The sequence below is a fragment of the Castor canadensis genome, chromosome 9 (assembly GCF_047511655.1).
Source record: "Castor canadensis chromosome 9, mCasCan1.hap1v2, whole genome shotgun sequence".
Lineage (NCBI taxonomy): Eukaryota > Metazoa > Chordata > Mammalia > Rodentia > Castoridae > Castor > Castor canadensis.
Window position 1 is genome coordinate 45,222,480 of NC_133394.1, and position 12,733 is coordinate 45,235,212.

General features: G+C 36.2%; 1 protein-coding gene across 9 annotated transcripts in view; it reads right to left on the reverse strand.

The window, feature by feature from the left end:
- Positions 1–1,301: 1,301 nt before the first annotated feature.
- Zgrf1 (zinc finger GRF-type containing 1) overlaps positions 1,302–12,733 on the reverse strand; it is a 72,483-nt gene continuing 61,051 nt past the window's right edge. For all 9 annotated transcript variants that reach the window (XM_074041559.1, XM_074041560.1, XM_074041564.1 and 6 more), the window contains 4 exons: positions 7,815–7,991; positions 7,545–7,679; positions 6,591–6,852; positions 1,302–6,459 (listed from right to left, as the gene is read on the reverse strand). In XM_074041559.1, the coding sequence (XP_073897660.1) occupies positions 6,308–6,459; positions 6,591–6,852; positions 7,545–7,679; positions 7,815–7,991 (726 nt within the window). In that variant the 3' untranslated portion in view covers positions 1,302–6,307. The remainder of the gene's footprint in view (positions 6,460–6,590; positions 6,853–7,544; positions 7,680–7,814; positions 7,992–12,733) is intronic.

The window sequence follows — 12,733 nt, forward strand, 5'->3', positions numbered from 1 at the left end:
CAACTCCCTGTATAGCTATCCTTATCTCAACCAGCAAAAACCCTTGGTCCTTCCTATTATTGCTTATACTCTCTCTTCAACAAAATTAGAGATAAGGTCAAAATAGTTTCTGCTGGGTATTGAGGGGGTGGGGGGGAGAGGGAAGGGGTGGAGTGGGTGGTAAGGGAGGGGGTGGGGGCAGGGCAGAGAAATGACCCAAGCCTTGTATGCACATATGACTAATAAAACAATAAAAAAAATTATAAAAGAAAGAAAATGTGGTATTTATGCACAATGGAATTTTACTCAGGCATGAAGAAGAATGAAATCTTACTATTCTCAAGTAAATGGATGGAACTGGAGAACATCATTCTGTGTGAGGTTAGCCAGGCTCAGAAAACCAAAAATCGTATGTTCTCTCTCATATGTGGACTTTAGATCTAGAGCAAATACAGCAATGTGGTCAAACTTGGGTCACATGATAAGTGGAGAGCACACATGGGGGTATGGGGTAGGTAGTAAACCCGAAACATGATAGTATTTGATGTCCCCACTGCAGAGGAACTAATACAGAAACCTTAAAGCGGCAGAGGTCAAAATGAGAAGGGGATCAGGAGCTAGTGAAAAGGTCAGTTAGAGATGAATCAACTTGGTGATGTAACACATTTGTACAAGGAAGCAATGCTAGGAATCTCTCTGTATAGCTATCCTTATCTCAAGTAGCAAAAACGCTTTGTCTTTCTTATTATTGCTTATACTTTCTCTTCAACAAAATTAGAGATAAGGGCAGAACAGATTCTGCCTGAAAGCGAGGGGGATTTGGGGAGGAGGAAGGAGTGGGGGGGTGGTGGGTAGAAACAGCCCAAACAATGTATGCACATATGAATAAATGAATAAAAAATAAATAAAATGTACTTGTTCTGTCTTAAAAGAGGTTGGGTACCATAGGTACCCTAAAACTCTCACTTAGGAGCTCTTTTTTACTACTTCTTTGGCCTGCAAGTAGACTGCTTCCTGATTTTTCATACACACACACTTTCTCATTGAAATCTGCCTAATTAGAAAGTAGAATAGTAAGAAAAAAATAATAATTTAGACTAACAAAAAAAAGCTTTAAAAAAAATCAACCTAACTAGTTGGTTTCAACTCAGAGGCTTGCAGAAATATTTGGTATTTTTCCTTTACTTCCTAATCAAGTCATGCTAATGTAAACCAAAACCCCAACTTTAAACTAAACACACATTTCACTCATGAGTAATTACAAAGCAGGCATTTCAAATCAGTGTTGCTCTAATGTTTTTAGAACAATTATTTAATTTTCAAGGTCCAATATCTGTCAAGTAAATCACCAATTTCCAGTTCATTCTTATTTAATATAAAAAATCTAATTAGCATAAAGCTATTTTACAGCTGCCTTTAAATTAAGCCATAGTCAAGAACATGCAGCACTTGGGATTTGCTTTGGCATCTCCAAATCAATTTCTTTTGTTCAAATATAACAGAGCAATACCAAAAGTTAGGTTTTATTTTGAAGTTTTAAGCTGAGCTTCAATATTCCAGATCTTAATGTGCAATGTATCTTCCTAAGGACAGGAGTTGGCTATAGAGGAGAGCAGAATAAAAGACATACATACTATTTTAACTTACTTCTGATTAAATATAAGAATTTTAAGAGTCACTAGATCAGCAATTAATACGTTTTTGTTAATAATCATTTTTTCTTGCATTAAGTAGCTAGTAGCAAATACAGATTTTTAAAGACCTTTAAACAGCTCATTTTTCTAGTAAGAATGGTATTTGCACTACAGATTTTTGAAACAAACAATTTGTTAACAAATTATTACATACAAAATTAAACAAGGTAAACGAGTCAAACAAAGGACCTAAGTCTGGCTGGGTTAAAGAGGACTGTTAAGAGTTTTGGTTGTAGAAGGTAACACACATGCACAGGAAATTAATGTGAGTCAACTCCCTGTATAGCTATCCTTATCTCAACTAGCAAAAACCCTTGTTCCTTCCTATTATTGCTTATACTCTCTCTTCAACAAAATTAGAGATAAGGGCAAAATAGTTTCTGCCAGGTATCAAGGGGGTGGGGAGAGAGGGAGGGGATGGAGTGGGTGGTAAGGGAGGGGATGGGGGCAGGGGGGAGAAGTGACCCAAGCCTTGTATGCACATATGAATAATAAAAAAATAAAAATTAAAAAAAAAGTTTTGGTTGTAGTGTCTTACACCCTTTGATAAACAAGGTGACTTACAATGCAGGCAGTGCATTGCAGCCTAATTTGAGTTGGATTAGCTTGGGTTACTGCCTTGCCTCAGATTGGTTCTGGCAGATTAGGTGGATCATTTCAATTTCCCTGAACCTTGGTTTAGACATTGTAGAATAGGGAAAATACTCTCATTGGGAATTAATGCAATGTTTGTGAAATAATCTCAAAGAATCTACACACACAATATAAAGACAATGATGAAAAGATTAAAATAAAGCCTAGAAATTTTATTGTTTTAATATGCATAAACTAACAGACTTTTCCCATAAATAAAAATCTTAGAATCCTGAGAATGCCTTTTTTGAGACTGAGGTTTGAATTCAGGGCTTCACAAAGCAGGTGCTCTACCATTTGAGCCACACCTCCAGTCCATTTTGCTCTCATTATTTTGGGGTCTCGTTTTGTTTTTGGGGTTTTTTTTTTTGCTCTGGTTATTTTGGAGATGGAATCTCAAGAACTATTTGCCCAAGTTGGCCTAGAACCATGATCCTCCCGAACTCAGTCTCCCAAGTAGCTAGGATTATAGAAGTGAGCCACCAGCACCAGCTGAGAACATTCTTATATAAACTTATCATTTATTGGACATAAGATGGGAGACACTGTTTTGAGATTTTTATCTATAGATATTTGATGGTTATAATCATCTAACTGGATTATATTGAAAAATCATGAGAAATTAAAAAAAAATTTTTTGCAGTAATGTGTCTTGAACTCAGGTTTTATATCTTAAGCCACTCTACCAGACTTTTTTTTGTGAAGGGTTATTCGAGTTAGGGTTTCATGGACTATTTGACTAGACTTGCTAACCTCCTTAACTCTGCCTCCTGGAGTAGCTAGGATTATAGGTGTGAGCCACTGGTGCCCATCTTGATTGTTTATTGGATGGAATATTCCTTAAAATTCAGTTTACTATTTAAGCTTGGAATCTGAGATGAAAGACATAAGGAATGTATTAGCATAGGTTTTGGAGAATTTTTCTGTATCAAATATTGTTCAGGTTTTTCTGTTTGAAAATATGAGTATGATATAATACTAATAACATATACTATAATGTAGAATTCAGTATATGTAGTATATGTGCTATTGTACACATAATATACTAATATTCAGCCTCAGATAGTATGTTTTCACCCAAAATATACAATGAACCAAGCCAAATGTACCCAGTCAGAAGAATGTTTTATGTATTAATTTCTAAGAAAGTAAAGTAGATGGACTAATAGATCCTCTGCTTCTTATTCAGTGCTTGAGGGAAATAAGGATTGTCCCTCACCCCATTTCTGTGTAATAGCCTTGCAGAAAAGGAATGAGTGAAGACTTTGTGCTCTGATGGGCAGAGGAAAGAGTACTGTATAAGATCTGACCCCTCGATATAAGCCAGGCCTGCTGCAGTTGACATTACACTTTGGGATAACACTGTGACCCAATCCAAACAGTCTCTCTCTAGGGTGGGAGAGATGAAAATCAGAGACAAAACCGCTGATACCATATCCATTGTGAGTCAGGTCTATCCAGAGACTCCTGAAATGCAAGCCTCTACCAAAGCTAAGGGAATGGGGGAGGCAAAGGAACAAACACCAAACCTTTTCTACCCCCATCCCTACCACTACCACACACACATACCAACATTACTTCTTTTTCACTGCTAAAGTGCCTGGCTTAAGAGTGCTTAATGTAATAACTAGAAAGGTGGGCTAGAAAGAATACAAAGACTCAGAAGCAGCCCTGTGTTTTGTTAATTATTCTATAAATAAAAAATGAAAAAAACTGGTATGTGATAATACATAGCTACTCAATTAGCTAGTACTGTATTGTACTGTCAATCTCTGAACCACATACTACACCTTATTTGTACCAGCTTCTTATGTTCTAAACAAGAATACTGTTGAATGGGAACTTCTTTTTATTTTTATTTTATTTTGAGGCAGGGTCTTCTTTGTAGCCCAGGCTGGCCTGGAACTCACCTGTGTTGCCAGGCTGGTCTTGAACTTGCAATCCTCTTGCCTCTACCTCCTGAGTGCTGGGATTCTAGGTATGTGCCACCAAGCCCAGCTGGGAAGTTCTTTTAAAGATTTCAGTATATTCCTGTTTAAAAAGTTCTCAGTAGCCTCTGCTACATTAAAATAACTATGAAAACACATAAGATAAATATTTGACACTCATAACAGAGCCATTGTCAAAAATTAGAAGAGCTGGGTACCAGTGGCCCATGCCTGTAATCCTAGCTGCTTGGGAGGATCAGGAGGATTGCAGTTCAAGGCCAACCTAGGCAGAAAGTTAGTGAGATGCCATCTCAACCAATAGCTGGGTGTGGTGGCACATGCCTGTCATCCCAGCTATAGCAGGATGCATATAGGAGGATTGCAGTCCAGGTTGGCCCAGGCAAAAATTGAGATCCTATTTCCAAAATAACCAGAGAGAAAAAGGACTGGAGGCATGGCTCAAGTAATAGAGTGCCTACCTAACAAGCACAAAGCTTTGCCTGAGTTCAAACCCTCAGAACTGAAAAAAAAAAATCAGGCACATGCCCACCTAAAAATTAAACAACAAAACAAATAAAACCTTTTGCTTGGGCTGGTAGAGTGGCTCAGGCAATAAGAGTGCATGCCTAGCAAGCGTGAGGCACTGAGTTCAAACCCCAGAGCAGCAAAAAACAAACAAAAACTCTTATGTTGTCTAGATTAAAAAAAAGAAAGAAGATTTGTATCAACTAAGAAAAATAGGGCAGCCATACTTCCAAGTACAGTTGTTGCTTTCCAAGGCAGCTGGAATGCTGGGCCCACCGTCTCTACATCAGGGAATGTGGCAATGTCTAAAGACAATTTTAGTTGTCATTATGGGTAGAAGACGCTACTGGCATCTTGTGGATGGAGGCCAGGGATGCTGCTAAACATCCTATGAGGCAAAGGACAGTTCCCCATAACAAAGAATCATCTGGCCCAAAATGTCAAGGGTACCGAAGTTGAGAAATCCAGTGCTAAATCATCAAGACCTCTTCCTATATCCTTGCAAAAATTACAATTTCTGGAAAACTGATAAGGCTAATGATAGCACAAGCAAAAATGTGGAAGATTGTGTAAGTCTTTGAGCAGTTCTCAATGAACAGTAGGCATTAGACTAGAAGCTAAAATCAGTCAGTCATACATCTGTAGACCTGAATGGAAATTCAACTATCTTCCAAACAAATAGTAAATGAGACCAAAAGCTTTTCCCACAGTGGTTAGATAGCTGTCCTAAAATGTAATAGGAATATATCCTCAGATATATACAGAGGTTTAAAAAACACACCCTCCATTGCGTGTGGTGGCACAGACCTGAAATTCCAGGCAGGAGAATCTCAAATTCTACGACAGCTTGGGTTACATAGTTGAGTTCAAGGTCAGCCTGGGCTATATTGGGGGATCCTATCTTAAAACAAACAATAACAAAAAGACATACCATTTATATACTCTTCCTAGAAAAATAAAACTACTTGAAACCTAACTCCAGTTAGCTATGAAGAGACTCAAAATAAGAACTAAAGAATAGAGGAGGCTGAAAATAGAACTCATTAGTAGAATGTTTGGCCAGGAAGGAAGGAAGGGAGGGGAAAGGAAAGAGTTAAGTGCTGTTTTCTCCTCTGTGACCTTTTAGTGTTTTTATTTTTCCTCTTTTGGACTTCTTAGAAGTTTTATCATGCAGGTCTCTATTTTTAAGATGGTGAGATGGTATATTTATTTCTAAAAGATTCTGATAGTTATCATTCAGAAGGAGTAAGTTGGTGTATATGAATGTAGATGTATTTCAATAGATGAGCATTTGAGATATTCACATATTTTTGAGTTACAATGATATTCCCCAGGATGGCTTTCCCCTGCCCCTTTGCAAACAAAGTATCTGCCATTCTTAATATAAGTAGTACATGCTTTCTTAAAGAGCAAATTTTTAAGTGTGTTTATTTAGTATGTTATTTAAATATCATGAAGATAGGTTTTTCTCTATAACAAGGGTTGTGAATAAAAAATATAATATATATATAGTGTAAATGAATCTCAATTTACATAAATACAAAATTCCTAGACCATGTCTTTTAGTGAATGAGATTTATCTTTAGATTTCCCTTTTTCACTTTTTTGTCTTTCTTCTGCTTGTTTTTCAACATAATCTTTAAGAAGATGGTCCAGCTGTGGTTCACACTGGCTTGCATGTTGCAATCCATCTTCCCTTCCTTAGAAAGATATAAAACATGAGACAATTATCTTTCATTTGATGGCAAGCTCTGTATAGAGCTATCCCTGCCCAACCACCCAAACATTAATCCCCCAAAAGTCAGTTTTAATAAACACACTTTGATTTTACCTTGACAGTGTTGAATCACACGCCCCCACAGTCGATTTTTTCTCAAACAGGCTAAATTTCCCACAATCAACAAGTGCCTTCTTCCTCTGGTCAATGCAACATTCATTCGTTTTTCTGAATCAATAAATCCTACTTGTCTTGTCCTCACGCAAGACAGAATAATGATCTCCTTTTCAGCTCCCTGGAAAGCATCTACTGTGGACACCTGCACAGTTTTCAAATCGGGATGGTCAAAGTCCACTGCACTAAGTAGATGACAAAACTGTAGAGAAGAGAAGAGAAGACAGGTCATGCGGTGCAGGTATCATGAGGAGCTTAAAGTCTCTCAGCCGCTCACAGCATTTGCCTTAACTAACAGAAGACCATTTTTATTTCTCTTTTATGACTCACATGGACTTGGCTAGTTTCTAAAATAACAGATAAAAGACAAAATGACAATATTAACTATGAAAAAAATCAAAAGTGAAGATTCAGCTATTGTAAGAGAACTCATTAGTATATGCTAGTTTGAGCTGATAAGTAAAAGAAAAAGTGCTAAAAGAAAAATACACTTCAAAGTAATTGGCTCATGTGTACATTAATATCTGATATATATCCTTGAATTACTGATAAAATGTAATAATAACAAAAGAACATTTTGGAAAACAGATTCAATTCCATCTGTCCCAAAACACAGAGCTTACACCATATTTTATTCCTCTAATTCGTTTATTTGCATTTTTCCCCCAACAGCTGTAAACTGAATTTAATTAAACCTTGTTAGGTTTACATTTAATTATGCAGAAAAAAATCCAGGCCAGAAAAAAAAATCAGAACTTTCTTTGTTAGTATATAAATTATAATCCCCAAGGTTTTCAAGCACCATACCAAACTATTACAAATATAATATCAAACACTGTAATATATAATTATGATATTTAATATGTGAGAAATACCATAACATGTAACACAAACCTTATGCATCTGGGATTTGTATAACGTTATCACTCCAATCATAGAGCCCGCTATTCCACTTGCCATCAGCGATTGAATCAGCTTGAGTGCAAAAGCAGCTTCTGCCATGTTATGAAAGCTGCTATCTCTTTCAATCTGGAATAAGAAACAGATCCTAAATTATTTTTCCCAGAAAGGCATGGAAAGGCTGAGTAAAATCATACAAACAACAACAATAAAATTAAGCCAAGAAATTAAGTGCTGACTCCTGTCGACACTAATGTCATTTACCTGCTCCAGTCCTTTAACGTTGTAGAAACACAGGGTGGGTAGCCACTCCAATAAAGGGCTCCTGTCCGTTTCTGAAATGCCGTTCATGAGGTTTCCCTCATAAAACAGATCATTAGCAATAGCGCTGATGGCAGGGTGACAACGGTACTGGGTTCTCAATAGAACTGGCTTGTGACCCTAAGAAATCCAAATGAGAAAAATGAGATACTAAAACATTGCATTTTGTTTCTAGGGAAAGAAAAATGATAATATTTAAAATTTTTGTATATTGCTATATCATGGTGTTAAGAGATAAACTACAATACACAACAAACTGAAAATATTTTAAAGAAGATATAAAAATATGTCTATGGTAAACCACCACACTATAAAATTACAAAATATAGGGCTGGAAAAGCCCAGGTATAGAGCGCCTGCCTAACAAGCACGAGGCCCTGAGTTCAAACCCCAGCACCACCCAAAAACAAAAGAATCAATTCAATTACAAAATATTAAAAAATCAAATTTTAGACTTGGTGCCTAATATTACACTTTTATAATCTATCTGGCGTTGGCCTAATACTACATAAAAGAGATCTTTTTAAAAAATTGGAAAGTATTATTGATAATTTATTTATTAACTTTGGGTAAAACCACTTTTTCATTCTGAATCTTCAAAATACAAATTTCATAAGTGCATCATAATATCCAATTCTCATCCACTTCAGCAATCTCTAGGAATACATTCTTAACTTGCAAAAAGTTCTGCTGCATTATTATTTTTGATAGCTGCAAAGAACTCTAATAATACATATATAGTTAAATGTAAGACTGATGACAACAAAGACACAATATCATCTATCAGAGAAAAAACAGGAAAAGAATTCAATCCTCACAACTCTGTGGGGCATAGAGTTGTCTAAGTTGATAAGTCTAAGTCAATAGGCATGTGAAACCTCTGACAAAAAGCATCAAATACAACAGTGTTCCAAAGGATCAAACAACATAAATGGTCCCTGTTAGAGAAGTGTCTAGATTATGGCATATCCCCACAGCATAATAATTAATAATTAAAAATATTTATGACAGCAAGCAAGTCATGGTGGTGCAAGTTTGTAATCCCAGCTACTCAGGATATGGAGGCAGGAAGATTATGAGTCTGAGGTTAGCCCAGGCAAAGTTAGTAACCCCCTGTCTCAAAAATAAAGTACCAACAAAGGAGCTGGGGCAGTGGCTCAAGTGATAGAGTGCTTGCCCAGTATGTGTGAGGCCCAGACTTCAAACCCCAGTACGATTAAAAAGAAAACCCTCAATGCAATCCAAAACTCAATGTAAGTGGGAACTTCTGAATTAAGAAGGTAAAATAAAGCTGCCTTGAAGAATACACTCCTCCCTAATATCTAAAGGAACAACAGCAAAGAAAGAAATTCAGCAGTAATGCAACAAAGAAAGCTTTGTAGCCAACCCAATCCTATAAACTTTTTTTTTTTTTTGGTGGTAATGGGGTTTGAACTCAGGGTCTCATGCTTGCTAAGCAGGTTTTCTACCACTTGAGCCATGTCCTCAGCACTTTTCTTTTCTCTTTTTGGTGGTACTGGGGTTTGAACTCAGGTCTCACACATGTTAGGCAGGTGCTAACTACCACTTGTGCCACTCCACCAGCTCCCAGCACTTTTTCTTTAGTGATTTTTCAAATACAGTCTTGTGTTTTTGCTTGGAACAATCTGGACCATGGTCCTCCTATTTATGTTTCCCTCTTGGCTGGGATGGCAGGCAGGTATCACCACATCTTTGGTTTGTCAGGCTGGCCTTGAATCTCAGTCCTCCTAATAATCTCTGCCTTTTGAGTATCTAGGATTACAGGCATAAGCCACTACAACCTGGGGCCCCTTCTCTCTTAAGGGATTTCAGGGACGAGCAGAAATCAGTACAGTGAAAATTCTAAGCTCTCTAGAAGTCATATAATGGAAATGGCTCTTAAAAAGAATAACGAAATAGGGGAAGCGAACTGGGTAGTTTTTGATGGAAGTGAAGGAACACACATTGAATTCTTGGGACATCTGGAGTCCAAGACTATCCCTCTTCTGGAAAAGAAAGAAGACACTACCTCCTACTGTGTGTAGCAAATCCTAGTACAGTGTATGTAGTAAAACCTTAGCTATGAGAGTGCCCACATAAGCTAATAGAGATAGCCCATATTCTTGATCTAGTTCTATTCCAGCCCAACCTCTAACTCCCTCCCCTGCCACTGTACATTCAGGGTACTGAAAAAATATAGAGAACACAGGATGCAAATCTGATAGAGTTGCCCGTGTGTGAATATCAGGAAATGAAATAGGAATAGAACTATGCAAACATACCATAGCCTCTCCGCTCAAATTAATAAAATAAATACAATGCAAAAGATATTGTCTTTTAGTCAGTTTTGTGCTGCTATAAAGACCTCCTGACACTAGATAATTTATAATGAACAGAAATTAATTTCTCACAGTTCTGGAGATTAGCAAGTCCCAAAAACAAGGAACAGTATCTGGGGAGGGGCTTCTTATTGTATTATTTCACCAAAAAAGGCAAGAAGGTAAAGGGCTGGAGGAATGTGGGAAGGAAGGGGGGCAAAAGAGGGCCAAACCTATCCTTTTATAATGAATCCACACATGCAATAACAGCATTAATCCACTCATAAGGGCAGAACCTTCATGACCTAAACAATTCTCCCAAAACCTATATACTGGGGATCAAATTTCCAACACATGAATTTTGGGGAACACATCCAAACCACAGCAGATAGGCATAGAACTTAACAGAGACAAAATATAATCAAGGAACAGAAGAAGACCCACAAGTGTTCAAGCATTAGTATTCAATCAATACATAATCTAGTAAAACCAAATCTCAAAAATGAGAAGATAAAAAGATAACCAAATTAAGAGAAATTCTGACCCCAAAGACACAAATTGATTTCAAAACAATATCACTGAAGAGCTAATTAACTAAAAGCAGCCAATAGCAAACAAGAATTTCTTCACAAAGGTAACTATAACTCAACTCAAATTCAATTGTGGAGTCTAATAATACTCTAATGCTTTAGGAATGTAATATACTTTGCATGTTCTTTTTCCTGCTTAAAAAAAGAAAAGAAAAACTCAATGGAACTTGAAACTCAAATACAAGGAGAAAAGAAATAAAATTTCTGACATGAAAGGCTCCATAGATAATACAGATGAAATTAGAGTAATACAAATAGCATGAAGATGTGAGTTCAAACCCCAGTTCCACCAAAAAAAAAAAGAAGTAGAAGAATTTGACTTTTTCAGACCCTGGCAAATACTTCCCCAGACCCTATCTCAAAGATACCCAATATAAAAAAGGGCTGATGAAGTAGCTCAAGATCTAAAGTGCTTGCAAAGCAAGCATGAGGTCCTGAGTTCAAAGTCCAGTACCTCCAAAAAAAAAAAAGCAACAGTCATTTTCAAACATAAAAAGAACTCTAAATGCTAACTAGCTTGATTTAATCATTCCATAATGTAAACATATATGAAAATATCACATTGTGCCTATAAATATGTGCCAATATTACCTGTTGATTAAAATCTTTTAAATAAATAAAGAGAACTTAGAATAGCAGGCATCTATGAGACATTTTTGAAAAAAAAATAGATGATAAAAGTCCAAGGCACTAGGATGAACAAAGAAGCTAAGTACTGATTCTACTTAAATATAGAACTGATTCTTAATGTATAAATTAGGATTGTAGAACAAAAGCTAAATGTTATACACCCAGGGTACAAAAATTATAATGTAACTAACAAAAAAAAGGAACACTAGAGATGATAAAACGGTGGGAAAGAAATATGAAGCATTTAATATCTCTACCTTTTAAAGCAGAGAAATCAATCTATGCAGTCTAAAACTTCTTGTTAAAGGGATCATTCAGGAAATAATCTCTTATGAATTAAGAAACATGTATTTCTGGTTTAACAACTCCTTTAATTTCACTTGGATTTTCTTCTTCTGTTAAGAAAGTATAGCTTAAGGATTGGGAATATAGCTCAGTGGTAGAGCACTTGTCTAGCATGTACAAGGCCCTGGGTTCCACACCCAGGGTTGTAAAAACAAACAAACAAAAAGAACAGATTGTTGAGTCCAAACAGCAAAGAAACTTATTAGATACAATTTAAACTAGCAAAAATCATTACGTTTTTCTTTGCAACATTTTCACAATTCTTTTGATTTGAATATTTTAATCTTTTGCTTATAAAAATAGTTTGATTTAGATTATTACATAAAATTAATAGTAATAATGAATAATTAAGCAAATTGTGGTATGTACAGAGAATGGGATATTATTCAGCCATAAAAAGTGAAAGTCATATAGACCAATGGAATGAATAGAGGACCGAGAAATATAACCTCCCATATGCAGTCAATTGATTTTCAACAAGGATACCAAGAAAAATCAATGGGGAAAGGACAATCTTTTAAACATATAGCTCTGGATATCTAGCTGCAAAAGAAGGAAGTTGGTTTTCTATTGTATACAGTAAACAAAAATTAACTCAAAGCAGATCAAACATCTAAATGCAAGAGCTAAAATTATAAAAGTCCTAGAAGAAAACATTGGGCAAAATCTTCATGATAAAGGATGTGGCAAAAAAAGTGTAGGTGTAGACACCAAAAGCACACAACTCAGAAAATAGAGAGCAGGATCTCACAGAAATCATGAACTTTTGTGCATTATAGGATACTGCCAAGACAGTGAAGGCTGGGGTATAGCTAAGTGTTAAAGCATTTGCCTTGCACATACAAGGCCCTGGATTTGATTCTCAGTACCACACATACACATACACACAAAATAAAAAAGAAAGAAAGGAAGAAAGAGAAGCAAAAAAAAGGACAACCTATAGAATGGAAAAAAATATTTGTAATCATAATATATATGA